The 16,243-nt window shown below is 40.8% G+C and overlaps 2 protein-coding genes across 2 annotated transcripts in view; one reads left to right on the top strand and one right to left on the bottom strand.

The window, feature by feature from the left end:
* Window positions 1-16,243, bottom strand: part of ABITRAM (actin binding transcription modulator) — a 180,525-nt gene that overhangs the window by 26,884 nt on the left and 137,398 nt on the right. The gene's annotated exons all lie outside the window — the stretch shown is intronic.
* The window catches only part of TMEFF1 (transmembrane protein with EGF like and two follistatin like domains 1), a 106,368-nt gene continuing 90,314 nt past the window's right edge, over window positions 190-16,243 (top strand). Inside the window, exons 1-2 of the mRNA XM_083519513.1 lie at window positions 190-304; window positions 440-1,483. Of these exons, the coding sequence (XP_083375639.1) occupies window positions 1,477-1,483 (7 nt within the window). The 5' untranslated portion in view covers window positions 190-304; window positions 440-1,476. The remainder of the gene's footprint in view (window positions 305-439; window positions 1,484-16,243) is intronic.

Genomic DNA, 16,243 nt, shown 5'->3' with positions numbered 1-16,243 from the left:
ACCATAACGGAATACATTACAACGCAACACAAAACCTAAATGAGGGGAAATTTTGAGGCATTTCCCAAGCTGAATGCAGTATTTACCAAGAAGCAGGAGGTGCAAGCATCTTTTAATTTTATTGAGCTGCCTTTCCTCTACAGAGCTACAAGATGCACACCTGTGCTTTCATTCTCGTGACAACCCTATTGGGCTTTTCCAGGTTGACTCCATTTTATTTTAAAGGGTGTGTAATCAGGGCCATCTTAAGCATACCTGCCGCTGTAGTGCAAAGATCCCTCCGGCACCCCTGTTTGCCAGAGCTGTTGAACTTTTTTAAGGGGGGGACCCCAAAGTTGTTGACCTTTTTTAGGAAAGGTTCCCCAGAGTTGTCAACTTTTTTTAGGGAGCTGGCACCACACTTACACATTATCTCTGCTTGGGAAGGAAAAGAAAACAGGAAACATAAGAGCTGGGGTTTGTGGTAGTTCCCTTACTTGAACTGGACAGAATGGTGGTGGAAGATTAAAGGAAAGCATTAAAGTTTGGGATTTTTTTCAAAAAAAAAGTTTTTCTGCAGGTTAAGGCACCGAGAGCTGATTTTTGGTCTATGATAAAATGTTCTTTTTGCACCACCGAACCTTTCAGGGGAGAATTTGCAACAGTTTGGTGCCATTTTTGAGGGAATTGGATAACGTCAGATGTTTGGTGAAATTTTTTTGGTGAAAGGATTTTTTTGGGGAAAAAAATTTCCCGCAGGTTAAGGCACCCAAGGGCTGATTTTTTGGATCTATGATAAAACGTGCTGTTTGTGCTGCCAGGCCTTGCAGGGGAGAATTTCCAACTGTTTGGCACCATTTATGAGTGAATTGGATAATGTCAGATTTTTGTTGAAATTAAGAGGCAAATAACAAAGGGAACTTTCCCCTTTATCTGAAGGGAAGGTGTTAATTTTTATTCAATTTAATTCATTTTACTCAGTACTGTGAGTAAAATTTGGCAATGGCGCCCACCAGAGAGGTGCTGGAACAAAGTTCTGGTGAGTCCCGACTGGAAAAAAGCTGTAATTCTACTTATTTTTACATTTTGCATCCTACCTTTCATCCAAGGACCTCAAGGTGGCGCACTTCTCCCTCTCCATATTTTATCCTCACAACCTTCTTTTGAGGTGGATTAGGATGAGAGACTATGGCTGGCCTAAGGTCTGTTAGTGAGCTTCAACACTGAGTGGGGATTGAACTCTGATATCCCAGGTCCTAGTCTACACTACACAGGCTCTGTCATTTGTAGTTTTAATGTTTCAGTTGTTATTTTTTTTAAATTTGGTTATTAACTGTACTGTGTTTTCTCTAGGTGCGGCAGCTCAGAAACTGGCTCGAACTATGTTTCAATCTTGTCTTCAGAAAAACAACATATAAGTGATCCCAGAGCAAGGTATCTTCAGGATAATGAATTCTGTGGGAGGCTCTGTGTGGCGGTGTGACGAATAACTGAAGAATGCACAGTAAGGAAAAAATATGGCAATGTGTACTTTTTCTGACCCTACTGTGGTCCAGCCTTGTCCTGCTGGCCTCATTGATTCCTCCTGACCCGATCATAAATATTTCCAGATGTTTGCTGCATATCTGCTATACTTTAAAAACCCATCCTCCTATTAAAAACAATGTAATCCCAGAAATGGTAGCTTATCCTTCACAGAGCTACAGTTCCCAACATCCCTAACAAACTGCAGGTCCCAGGATCCTTTGTGGAGGGAGGAGATGTGCTTTAAAGGTATGGTGTTGTCCCCAGCCATTGTCCTCGAATTCCTTCTTGTTCAACCCATGTTTTCTACTTCCCAGTTCTCTAGCCCTCCCTTGGATGGATTACCTAACTCTACACCTCCCGATTCTAGGTCTGGTTCTCTTTTGTATTGCTTGCTGTGGATAAATTCTGTGCCTTAAGACCTCAGCTCCTGTTCTCCATAGCACCTGACTAACCTTATTAAGGGGAAGGATTGTAGCTCAGTGCTAGACCATATGCTTTGCATGCAGAAGGTTCAGTCGCCACCATCTTGGAAGAGACCCCAGTCTGCACACTGGGAGAGCCATTGCCAGACTGTAAAGACCAGCCATTCTTAACTTTGGATTCCCAGATGTTCTTGAAATGCAACTCCCATCATCTGACCACTGGCCATGCTGGGAATGATGGGAATTGTAGTCTGACAATATCTGGGAACCCCAGGTTGAAAGAGGCAGGTGCGGTCAGTGCTGAGCTAGGTGGACAAATAGCTTGACTCATGATTTCATTGCTCAGTGGCAAATCACATGCATGCAAAATACCTCAAGATCAATATTGTTGTACCTCCATTTACGAACTTAATCCGTTCCAGAAGTCCGTTCTTAAACCAAAGCCATTCTTAAACCGAGGCATGCTTTCCCTAATGAGGCCTCCTGCCACCGATGCCCTTCCACCATTCGGCTTCTGTTCGTAGACCGAGGTAAAGTTCGCTAACTGGAACACTACTTCCGGTTTTGCGGAGTTCTTATACCGAATAGTTCGTAAACAGGACTGTTCTTAAACTGAGGTACCACTGTACTGGTATCAGACCCTGGAGAGCTGATACCAGTCAGAGTGGACAGTGCTGGGTTAGCAGATGGACAAATAGTCCACAGTTTCCTGTGTTTTGGAATCTGTCTCTCCACTGTCTCTGCTTCTATCTTTGCCATTTCATGATTTCCAGTGGGCTCCGTCTCTCTTCAGTTGCGATACACCTTGGCTCATTCATATTATCCCGATTGCCATGGCTCCAATACTGACATCCTGAAATAATTTGAAGAGGTGCATGATTTGGTCAACAATAATAACAACTAAAAATAAACAGTAAGACAAGGCTATTTAACACAGTGACTAAAGTAGCCAGGTGCCTTTTATTTTAAATTTAAAATAATTACTTTTCTCACCCACCCTCATATTGAATCCTACTTATTTCACAGCATCCTATCTGTGCCAAGCTTCACACTTACCTATTTCAGAACATCACCTTAGCTTCACTGAATCTGAACAGAACTTTAGTAAAGGCATTTATGATGTGTTAGTACTCACCAATAATTAGAGACACAAAATATATAACGTGATAGTTTCTGCAGCAGGCTTAATTTGCCTTTTCTTGGAAAGTCTTTCAAAAGTCAGTAGGTGTAATCCAGTAAAGTTAAGCATTTTTAAATCCCATTTATATCCACGGGAGACTTAAACATATGCTTAGGTCTTTCTCATTGCAATAACTGGGTCTTAAAAATGCTTAATTTTGGTCCATTGTTTGTAGCTAGATTTTAGGAGCTTCAATTACACTGATGTAGTATATCGTTTTAAATTCTGGTGATTTGGTTTAGCAAGGCTATGGATAAAACCATCAGAGAAATGGTAATTGATAGCCTTTAACAAAAGCAGCCATCCAAAGTGAAGGTTTGATATTGGTGTACCTTTAAAAACTGTTATTCAGCTGTTTTAAGCCCTAACCTTCAAAGGAATGTGCATTCAAAACTGCTAAAACGCATGGTATCGATTAAAATATAGAAATTTTGTGATCTTGTTCGAGCTGCTGACATCAAACAAGTCTCAACAGGTCTTTTCTCTAACATCTTGACACAAACTATAGCATAATCATTTACTACCGAAATGAGCCAGTGGAAGGAACAGTTACTAGAATCTTTATTTTCTTTTTTAGCAACTGCAACATGGCACCCCTTACGAGAAAATAATCAATAGTCACCTCTTCTCTCATCAGTTCCATAACACAAACATTTTTTTTATCCCTATCTATACATTTTTTCCTGGTGTTCTGCCTCATGTGAGGTTTAGCTAGTCAGTTTGAATCAGGGCTAATATATCACAGAAACAAAAATGTATCTTTAGCACATTATTTAGGGTCATAATATAACCTGAAATTTCCACGCATAGGAATTCAGTGGAAATTGGAAGGCATACTTCTTTTTAATATAGTGCCATGCCATTGCCCAAGGGACACGGGTGGCGCTGTGGGTAAAACCTCAGCGCCTAGGGCTTGCCGATCGCATGGTCGGCAGTTCGAATCCCCGCGGCGGGGTGAGCTCCCGTCTTTTGGTCCCAGCTCCTGCCCACCTAGCAGTTCGAAAGCACTCCTAAGTGCATGTAGATAAATAGGTACCGCTTTATAGCGGGAAGGTAAATGGCGTTTCCGTGTGCTGTGCTGGTGCTGGCTCGCCAGAGCAGCTTCGTCACGCTGGCCACGTGACCTGGAAGTGTCTGCGGACAGCGCTGGCTCCCGGCCTCTTAAGTGAGATGAGCGCACAACCCTAGAGTCGGACACGACTGGCCCATACAGGCAGGGGTACCTTTACCTTTACTTTTACTATGCCATTGCCAATGCTGTTTATACAGTACTATAGATTATATATCCTGCATTCTTTTGATTTTTCACTTACTTGCCTGGTTTCTGATAATGTATCCTGTATTGCTTCAGTTGGTTTGTGATGTGAATGTAAAGCCCACATTAGACAGAATGCTCATTCACATTATAAATGCCTCTCTCCTACTTTCCCTTTCACATTAATAATAATAATATATTAACATAAATATAGTGGGAGAGGGGTGAAAAAGTGGAAGTGCTCTGTATTCCCTTTTGGTATGAGAAATTCTAACTCACTCATCTTGGCTTTGGGGCTTCCAGCAGTGGCATATAAAGCATGTAGATTTCTCCCTTCTTAAATGTCTCTTTGCAAATATTTTTTCTATGATAATTTGATTATGTATATTTAAAAGCAAACAAACCCACTTCTGCTTAGTTGAACTAATCTTTTCCATATACAGTCACCTATCCCCAACCTGTGCATTAGGAAGTTAATGATATTTTCTGGCTTTGTGGCAGGCCAATTTAAAACAACATAAAACTCATTTCATTATTTTTTTTAAAGCAAAAAGACCAAAGAGCTGCTACTTTGGTTGTGGTAGGGAAGGTAAAATGCTGAAGCCCAATCAGGGTCACACTAAAATCCTGGATTTCATCATTACCTTCTGTTTAATTTTTAAAAAAATAATAACCGGTGGTTGCAAATTTGTTTTAAAAAAGGATAAGTTATCACCATTTCTGATAAAGAAATATAGGATACAGCTATGTGATTTACTGTGCTGTGTTGGCATCTGTCTGTCTCAGGGGAGCGCCCCTCTGTTGGAAGGTTTCAGGAGATGCTATGGCTGTAGAGACCAATGCGGGAGAGACATGTTTTGTTGCAGCTGATGGAGATAAAGGCATCCAGATGTACCATGCCATTTCTGCGATCCTCTCAATAGTTATTTCTCCTCTGGCCACTGCTATGGATATACAACTTGACTGCCTGTCTCCAGACACCGCGGTCGTCTGCAGGGGATTCCCACATGGCAGGGCTGATGTTGACAGCCTTCATGTCACATTTTCAGAGATCTTGGTAAGGCAGAGTTGGTCTGCCAACAGGCCTGGTGCAGAAGCCATAGAGCATGTCCTTGGGAATCCTGCCATCTAGCATTCTGTGGACATGACCAAGCCAGCACTAAGTCAACAATGAAACATGCCAAGAGGGAAAGGATGTGTGATCTATATTTACAAGGTCTAAATAAAAAAGAGACTTACCAATTTTTATTTCAAAAAAGAAGGTAAAAAGTAGCCTTAAGTAAAGGGTAAAGGGACCCTTGACCATTAGGTCCAGTCATGGCCAACTCTGCGGTTGCGGCGCTCAGCTCGCTTTATTAGCCGAGGGAGCCAGCGTACAGCTTCCGGGTCATGTGGCCAGCATGACTAAACCACTTCTGGTGAACCAGAGCAGCACATGGAAACACCGTTTACCTTCCCGTCAGAGCGATACCTATTTATCTACTTGCACTTTGACGTGCTTTCAAACTGCTAGGTTGGCAGGAGCAGGGACCAAGCAACGGGAGCTCACCCCGTCACGGGGATTCGAACCGCTGATCTTCTGATCGGCAAGCCCTAGGCTCTGTGATTTAACCCACAGCGCCACCCGCGTCCCTAAATCCAGATACTTTCATAGACCTGTGGTACCTGACACTTCTCCATTATATTTTATAGGCAGCTTTCACCTCTGCCCTGGAGAAGATCTCTTGTGTGTGCAGCAAGTGGCTAGGAAGTCTAAATCATTATCATTTTCAGATAGGTTTAGAAGTGTCCCCTATTTGAAACGCATAAGAGCTGTTGTCAGTCACTGTCAACAATGCTGTGCTAGATGGACTCAGTATCAGTATAAGGCAACTACCTATGTACCACATTATAAGTGTGGCTAACTTTGAAAATGGTCTGGAAACTGCAGTTAGTTCAGGGTAGGGTCACACGATGTTCAACTCAAACTGGACAGTTTGACTGTATGATCTGCATGGTAGACATTCGAAACAATATATACTTGTCATAGTTTGCTAGTTACCTCCAGTAGATTTTTATTTTCTTTTGATGGCTGTTCCCAACATTGCAACACAAATTATTCCATACATTTCCTCTCCACAGCTCATAGCTTCTCTTGGCTTACACATCCTAATTATTAGCACAGACTTTCATAGTGGACAAAACAGGGATTTGATCACCATAACCTAATGGCATTTGTGAATCGTTGGAAACATTATTATTAGCTCTCATAACACAAACATTCTTCATTAATCATCTACTCTCTCAAACTTCATTATCAGCTGTAATTAGAATAACCTTTATGCTGGTCATGTATTCTGCTTGCAACCTGAGCTGAGTTTTGAACTACTGAACAATCTCCGTTCTTATTTATAATGATGGCCCTACATGAAAATCTGCTCCCCCGCCTATTTTCCCACCGTGCCTTTCTCATGACGGGTAATGAATATTTTAAGTGTTTCATGTATTTCCTCCTCAGTTCTATTAGCTAAGATGCCACGAACAAATTCCTGAGTCCTTAGGATGTGCTATCGGTGTAAGTTCATTATACTTAACGTGTTTCATTCATATCAGGCAACAACAGTGAATGAAGCATATTCATTATAAATATGTTTTCCTTGCTTTTAGCATTTGCTCATAAGACTCTAATTTTATAACATTGCAGTTGCTATTAATAATGCACTTTATACTCACAGCTGTAATTAACTGCAAAGCCCAGGCTTGCTCCATAAATCTGTGTGGCCATCATGAGCAGTGACTCATGCTTGCAACAGGAATGGTTCAGTGTATGATTCTCCAACATTAAAAAAAGAAGGCACACAACAATGGACTAATGATTTGCATTATTTGCCCCTATTTGGCAAAGTATTGACATATGTGCAAAGAGGACAAATGTGAAGACATTTGCTCAGCTTTTATTGAGACATGCTCAATAACAGAAGCACCAATGGTCTGACTTTGCATGAGGTAGCTTCCTATGTTGCTATTGTCATCTGTTTGCTGTGTGTTGCTTCTTTGAAATTCTACAACCCTTCAGGACTGGTGCCACCATTAGGTAGAGTGAGGCAGCTGCCTCAGGCAGCAGATGCAGGGTGTTTGGGCAGTGAGCACTGGCAAGATATTGGAGGACAGAATGAAGTGTGTGTTGCACAGTCTGTCATATACTCTCTAAGCTAGCCTGCTGTCCATCTTGCCCTCTGTTTCCTAAGCTAGTCTGCTGTCCTCAGTTACAGCAGACGATGCTATCCCATCTCCAGTGTTGAATCTTACTTCAATCCACTTGTAGGCACACCACCTTGTTGTTTGATTCAGGCACCAACATTCCTTGGGTCAACTTTGTCCACTTTTTTCTCCCTCCCTCCTTTTTATTATTTCCTACTCCCCCCCCAAAAAAATACTTCATTCATATAGGTAACCCCCTCCTTTTCCCCAATTTGGGATTAATTTTTAAACTGCAATAATAAAATCGGGTTTAAAAAGCTTCCGGTGACTTTATTACATACATGAATAATGAAGAGGAAGTCTGTACAATTCCTGCCCCGGACACAAGTCTGTGAAATTCACAAATGAGCCAGATCCTCGCCTTCAGTTAACAGTAGAATAATAAAAAAGGGACACCTAGTCCAAACCCATGAAATACTGAAATATTTTGCCCAATGTGGGGCTCAAACCCACAACTCTGAGATTAAGAGTCTCATGCTCTACCGACCGAGTAGAACTGCAATTCTCCTGCAACTGCTCTACAGCCACAGCAGGCACTGTAACTCTCCAATGGGTTCACTTCACCCCCAAAGATGCACTCCTCCCAAGACAGACGGATGCCAACACCAGTGCTGTTAGGAAGAAGAAGAAGAGTTTGGATTTGATATCCCGCCTTTCACTCCCCTTCAGGAGTCTCAAAGCGGCTAACATTCTCCTTTCCCTTCCTCCCCCACAACAAACACTCTGTGAGGTGAGTGGGGCTGAGAGACTTCACAGAAGTGTGACTGGCCCAAGGTCACCCAGCAGCTGCATGTGGAGGAGCGGAGACACGAACCCGGTTTCCCAGATTACGTGACTACCGCTCTTAACCACTACACCACACTGGCTCTCTAGGATAACATGCAATACCAATGCAGTCCAGTGAAAAAACCAGAAAAGCTTGAGATGGATATCTCCTTCATGCACATAACACCATTTACTAATTTAGGTATGGCTTCTGTATTTTGTGATATGCAAAATGTTTATTCTTATTCACTTAAACATCCACTTAAAATACAGCAAAAAACATACTTTGAAAAACAAACAATAAAAGGGGGGAGAGAAGAACCCACAGAACCATGCAGCAGAGCACTGCAAGGTGACCCACCAGCCCCTGATCCCTGCAATGTTCCAGGCATACCTGAGCTTGAGAAATTACACGTCCCAAATGTTGCATGACAATAATAAATTCTGCCGCATGACTGATGGGGCCAGTTGTAATAACACCTGCTGAGGAGCCATACGCCTGCCCCATCCTCTTCCCCAGCTGGGAGACGTAGTTGTTGCAACCAGATGATGTGGCACTGGAGATTTGTGATCTCTCAACCCCAGGTGTGGCTGGGGTTTGACAAGGTTCAGCTACCTGTGCAAACTACAGCGGAGGAATAAATGGAGCACTGTACCCGTGGGCAGTAGGGAACTTTTATGGATCACAGCCTTCATCTGCAAAATTACACAGCTGTGATTATTTTTGTCTATGATTAATATTTCAGACTGGATCATTTTCGAATTAATGTTTCATTATAATTTCTTTTTAAAGAGCTTCTTGCAGCTTGGGAAGAATGTCAGTCTCCAAGGTGAATATTTTAACCATTTTAAGCATGGTCTCTACATTTTCCTTTCCAGCATTTTAATGCCACTGTATTATCACACCAAGGAGGCTTTCCAGATTATGTTCAGGCACTCAACATCTTCAGAGCTCTGCATTCTTTGTACCACCCATTTATAATAGTTAGCAGGAAAATAATAGATCTTGGGCACATTTTCTTTTACAAAATGTAGGAACACCAACTGAATTATTGGGATGAGAATACTGAACAAAGCAAGGTTTCTTTCGCCAGAAGGAGGGAAATGTCACATACATTTCTACATCTTCATCTTTGTTGTTGTTGTTGTTTGCTTTTTTAACATAAGTAATTACTTGTTCCAGTCCAGAACAAATACATATAATGTCCCTATGTTTAAGAACAAAAACAAATCCCCTCAAAACACCGCTTCCACACATTTGGAGAGTTGAGAATTAGAAACAGCAATTTAGTCTCCTGTGCTTTCTTTCCTTGGATTCTTGTCATAATGACAAGCTTTTCTATTACCGTCATTTTCTTTTCTGGAGAGTTAGGTGCATCTGAAACTACATTTTTGACAGGTTTTCCAAAGAACAGTGAAGACTTAAAGAGTTCCACCCCCCTGCCCCACAATTCCTTGGAAGGACCATCATTTACAGTAGCATGAAGCTGTTTGCTTCTTCGTTCTGTAGAACTGCTCATATTCTCTGACAAAGCAATCTTCTTGATCTCAGCTTTCTGTAAAACGTTGCATTTCTTCATCCTTTCGGTGTTTTTAAGATTAATCTTCTTTCTGAGACTCTGCTTGTGGCTTTGTCTGATGAGCTTACAGTAGATGTCAGTAATGAAAGTTGCACTCTATTGATACCCTGTTTCTTTGGCATTTGGATCATTAGATGTTGATAACTAATTTGGGGGAGTTGAAGGTTAAAATTGGGGACAGGACATTCATGGGACTGCTTTTGAGTAGTTATTCTAGTTTCTGGTAGAAAGACCACAAAAAGTAATGATGGATGAGAGCTCATGTTACCTGCACTCCCTTCCTTGTATAATCTTCTAGAGTTCCATCTTGTCTCCTCTGTTTTACTTTTAATTTTCTTTGTACCAACCACTGTTGTGTTCTGCCTGGGGCTGATAGAAGTTGTAGTTCAAAACATCTGGAGGTTGGCAATGCTGAAGACTGATTTATACAATAATAACAAATAATATAGTAATTATATTTCATTATAGCAAAATAAATTAATAAAAGTAGTCAGTAAAAGCCAGCCTCTTAATGAAGATGGATGGTACTATGGACCAGTGGAAACAGAAGCTCCATCTCTGATATCAGAGGTCTAGGCAACTAATCAGAAGAGTTATTTAGACATTGTTGTGAGCTTAATGGTTCTAAATGCACACTATAAAAGAGGTGTGCTGCATAATTCCTACTTTTGGCTGGACTGTTTTCATAGTATTTATAAAGCTACAATTAAAATCTGAAAGTATAATGTTATATAGCTGGATGCAGATGACTGGAAATCTAAAGTTCAAGTGGTGTTTGTGCATCCCTTATAAAGCACACTCCACTTGTGTGGGGTCCTCTGTATCACAAGTATATATTGCTCCTTTTAATTTTTCTTCTCTTTAGAGGGTTATGAGGAGTATGATTAATTTTATTGATAAAGTTCTTGACAAGAAGTTTTCTTTGGAATAGTCATGCCTATTTTTCTTGGCAACCTGCACAGCAGATCCTTAAAGTGTCAGAATGTTCTGTGCATTATCCAGTGAAGAAACCCAACTGTTGTAACTATATAAAGATGAAGCATTGCAGTGAATGACTTGATGTCACTGTCAGAGCTAGTTCCCACTGAGCTGAAGGGTGGTGTGAGGTGAGGCAAGCAGAGAGTGGGAGGCAAGGGAAAGTGGTCTATCATCGGCAAGAAATAGCAAGAGCAGAGTTTCAGGCCCACTATAAACATGACAGATAACATTAAAATATAAAGTAAATTGTTGATATCACACTTCATTAACACTGAACAATATCATATTCCAGGACATCAGTGAACATATATGAGACAGGTTAAACAAGTGAATTTATTATTCAGCAAAGAAGGTCTTTTAAATTCCTGAAAACTCAATAAATCTATTATTTCTGACTCTTGGTTTGCTCCACTGGAATAATCTCATTATTACTTTAATGCAGAAGTGCAGGATTTGCATGAAAATTTTGATTGCTTTCTGTGTCGTTGTGACCAAAACAGATAATGACGAAGTATAATTCTTAGTTGTCATTATGACTAATCCTTAATCTCTCATTAATCATAATTTAGTTGGTGCTTAGCTTCTATCTTCAACGTGCAAGCTGCAATTACCTCCGGGCTTATATATATTACAGGCGAGCTAAAGACATGGTAGAGCTCACTACATTAGATCGGCAGTTTTTGTTAAGGTGTTTAGTTACTACTAAGTGGTCATGATATTTTATTATGCTGTCACATTGTCCTTGGAGGTGGGCCCTCTTGAATCTTAAAGCAGGGAGAAGAATCGAGACTGCACATGGAGTCACTACTCAGTTATTTTTCCCTGCAGGTGTATGCATTTGGGTAAGAGGGACAGTTCAGATATTGCAATAGCCAGCTGCATATGCAAACTGACTCTGCGGAAAAGGATTGTGATTGGGGTGTTGTGATCAGTGATTAAAGTTCTGCCTTTGAGGAGATGTTTGAGACAATCCATACACTCAGTCAGTTCTGGTGCCAGCAGCCAGCTAGGTTGGGCACAGGCTGAGGGTCCCAGTAGCTCAGGAGGATTTGACCTGGTTCTGCCATCACTTACCATACTCCCCAGTGGTCCCCAACAATCATTTTAGTACTGGAAGGGCAGTGCTGCTGCTTCTGAATAGGAGTCAAGCTCACTCCCATCCATAGTTGCTATCTGCCAATTGAATTTACCCAAAATGTAATGCCCCGGCCCACAGATTTACATTGAGAGTGGCATGGGCAGCTGGCTGCCAAGGGCCTCCTGAAGTCTGGGATTGACTCTGCATGCAGTACATGCAATATATGTACAACTTGATGTGTGGCTCTCACATTACTTTATGTGCAACATGTTACACATGTTCTCAAAACCTGGCTCCATACTTCACTATCTTAGGGTAGCTATTGTGTATAAACACTTGAATAAAAAATAAATTAAAGCCTCCTTGGACTGTTATCCTATTCTACTGCAAACTGTTGCTTAGTGTCACCATCTGGTGAGACAGTAATCTTTCTTTCTTTCTTTCTTTCTTTCTTTCTTTCATCTGAAAGACCAATATATTTTGTCTGCAGTGCTATGCACACTTACCTGTGACTAAGCTCAGTTGAAAATTGTAGGGCAGACTTTGCCAATCTAGTGTTCTCCAGATGTTTTGAACTCCAACTAGTCACAGGCAACATAAACATCTGGAGGGCACCAGGTTGCCAATGCCTGCTGTAGTGCTTATTTCTGAGTAAACATGCAGAGGCTTAAGCTTTATGTCAGCTTATAGAATCAAATAGTCAGCATGCATGCATGATCCAGTCACAACAGCACATCTTACGCATGGCGACAGATGTTCCCAAAGCTATTGCCAGGTCTATCAACATCTGAACCAGAATACAAAAATTAGATTTATGTTTATTGCTGCCCGCCTTGCTGGGGGAAAAGAAGTACTGTACACTTAAAAGTGAACATCTTCAGATGTGGCTTTTGTGTCTGTGGGGTCTTATTTATTGATCTCAGGGGCAAATAGCAAGGGTCTTTGCCCTGTTGGCAGAATGGGGCCTCTGTTTTTTTTTTTTTTTTTTCCTATGGAAGGAAAGGAGGGAGGAAATAAAATTGACTGATGTCAGAATTGAGCTGTGGGCAGCTGTCAAGTTGGAGCCAGGAGTTGCGCCAGGGGTCAACCAAGAGGTCAGTCTAGGAGTCAGAGCTGAGGGGTCAAGCCAAGAGTCAGCACCAATGACTCAACTGGGAGACAAGTCAAAACTAAGAATGCTCCGAAGTCAGGAAAACAATAGTTGTCTGTGCAGAGTCTCAGCCCAAAATGGAACCCTTTTACAGCCCTTCAGTTTGGTTTGTTAGCTTCCTATATGTCCCATGGTAAATATTTAAGAGTGTAAATCACAGTGAGCAGAGCTTTGTGCACTACAGAGTAGAGTTTGCCACAATGAAGGGAATGTAAGTCAGGTAATAGTGGAAGGAGGGAATTATCCACTTAATGGAGAGGGCTTCTTCAATGTTGGAACATCCTCCTCCTGCACATTTGGTCAGTGTGCTACTAGTCATCAGTATATATGAAGATAAGGAGGTTTTCCTGAGAAGCGTGGTGTTTGGGGAGACTAATGAGGCCAGGCCTGAAGGTGATTGGCTTTTTCATAGAGTAGGGTCTCCTGAACGGGGATTATGTTTCCCTTCCTTAAGCAGATCTGCTTTTAGAGCTGTGTATTGGGTAAACAGTGGTAAAAAACATTGGTAGAAGCTGGTAAAGTCAAGGGCTTGACAGCTGGTTTGGTCAGGATCACTGCCATGCCCCGCCAGTTTCCAGGACCAGATGAGACCTCAGAGGAGGATCCTACTGTTGACTCCATTGTGTCTGGAGCTTAAGCTGAGTCAGTGGAGATGGACAACCCCCCTGAGATTAACATACAGAGGATTACATTTTCAGGGGACCCAGCATGCTCTGGTCCCACCTTCCAGGTTCAGATCCCCCAAAACCATTCGCAGGAGCAGAGATGGCAGCCAATGTGACTAGACCAGAACAGGCACTATGCATTTGGCAGCATGAGTCTTTCCCTGGTCCCTGTTTGACCAGAGGAAGCCAGAAAAAGGAGTCAGAGCCCTGCTGGTGCTCCAGAAAGGGCTTGGGCAGCAGAAACAGCTGTTTGTGCCTAGCCGTTTTTGAGGCAGCACCTCACCTAGCAGCTTCCTGTATCTGTACTGGACAGCTCCCTTGCTGTGCTGGAAACATTGCACTTGGACAGCTCCCTAGCCTCACTGGCAAAAGGAGAGTCTAAGCCATGGTCATGGGACAGTCACTTGGGCTGGGCTTGCTCTCATGATGGCTTTGCACCACTGGTTCATGAAATCCTCTTTTCTTAGGAGCAAAGTAAGGCTCAATACCTTTTGTTTTCACTTTTCTCTCAAGCCTTCCCAAATTAGTCTATTTCATTTCTGCAGGTTTTAATGCTTGCGTTTTTATATTTTAATTATATTTTACCATCTATATTGTTTTCTGTTCTGTGCACCGCTCAAGTGTTCTCCGAATGTAGCGTAGTTGATAAAATATTAGATATATACATATATATTTTTCAAAACCTCCTTGCCTGTCTGATGCCTGAGAACAGGTGATAGTTTTGGCCTTGATTTGGCATTTGAGTGTGGTGGCAGTGACGTCTGTAGCTTCTAAGGAAGCGCAGATGACTGCTTGGTGATTATTTTCCCAGATGCAGCCATAGATGACTAGGTTGTCAATACATGCAGCGACATAGGCAGAGTGTGGTGCTGGGATATTGTGCACCACTTCTTTGAAGATAGCAGAAACTCTGTGGAGCCCCAAGGATAGAATCTAATCAGGGTGGCAAAGGCAGTCATCTAGATCAGTGGAACATTTCTATAGCCTTTATGTACATCAGATAATTGGCTTTGTTCTGTTATGACCACATGCCCTTCCGTGATTGCCTCCATTTGTTGCAGAGTCCTTTAAACCCAAATAGATTTTTTTTCTTTAAGTAAGTCCAGCAGGAGACATTACAAAATACAAGAGCCATTACACATACTTCTGTAAAACAAGAAAATCTTTAATGATAATAATAATAATAATAATAATAATAATAATAATAATAATAATAAAATATAATAATAATAATAATAATAATAATAATAATAATAATAATAATAATAATAATAATAATAATATAAAAAAGTAAGTCCAGCAGGAAACCTGATCTTGTAAAAAACATTGTAACTCTCCTTCAGCAATGGTAGCACATCTCATGACAAAAAGAAAAACCACACAACCCACCATCCCCATCATCTACAAAGCATCAGATATTGAATTCTGAATAAAATGCATAATTGAGGTTATTTATGTGAGGCGTATGGTATTGATTTGCATAATTAAAAATGTGAATAGTTCAGTCTTGTAAGAACCAACACTGTATTTAATTTTTACTTTAATAGTCTTCCTATACAAGTACAATGTTTTGCATCAAACACCAATAAAATATTGTTTACAAATTATCTCAATACTGAAGCTTTTGAAGAGCTAAGCAATATTTAAAATGTTCCACTTCCTAAAATATGTTTGTGCAATTTAGTTTTTGCATAGTATAACATCAGCATAATTTCCCTTGAATAATATCAAATTTTCATTCTTTCTCCCAGTCTGTCTCGTCATACATTCCATTCTGGACTGTAAATCATTTTATTTAATTATGTTTTAAAGAAAAAAATCAATATTTTTATAACACTTTATAATATACAAATGGTTCATAAAACATTATAATATTGTTATTTTAATTATACTTGCAGACCATGATCCCAGGCACAGTTATGCAAGTGTGGCTTTAAAAAAACACCACACACTCCTGTGTGTGCAGGATTGCAGCTATAAATATTAGATATTACTCACTTCACACAACCTATAATTTGTGTTTAATAAAGCAGTCCAGCCTAATAGCTTGTTGTGCTAAATAATCAATGTTTAGGGCAGGTGAGGATGAAAATAAGTGGATACCAACAGGTAGGAGTAACCATCATATTTAGTGGTGGTGAAGGAGAATCAAGAAGGAGATGGCAATGCCAAATACAAACACCCAACCGAAAGAGATATGCATCCACAAAGATGCGAGGAATCCTTTTATCTGAGCCATACTTTTAAAAAAATCACTGTGCTTTATGTTTTTCAAGTGGGAAATATTCTTAATAGGCAATTATAAAATAAATGATACATAAATATTTGAGGCAAACATGTAATATCTACTGGAAAAGCAATAGGCCTAGCTCCAAGAGTGAAAAGTGAAGTCATGGGTGCATATAATACCAAACATCTTTCGAA

The sequence above is a fragment of the Podarcis liolepis genome (assembly GCF_965112155.1).
Source record: "Podarcis liolepis genome assembly, chromosome: 8".
NCBI lineage: Eukaryota > Metazoa > Chordata > Lepidosauria > Squamata > Lacertidae > Podarcis > Podarcis liolepis.
The sequence above is the reverse complement of the archived record's forward strand: the minus strand, read 5'-3'. Positions and strand labels throughout refer to the sequence as shown.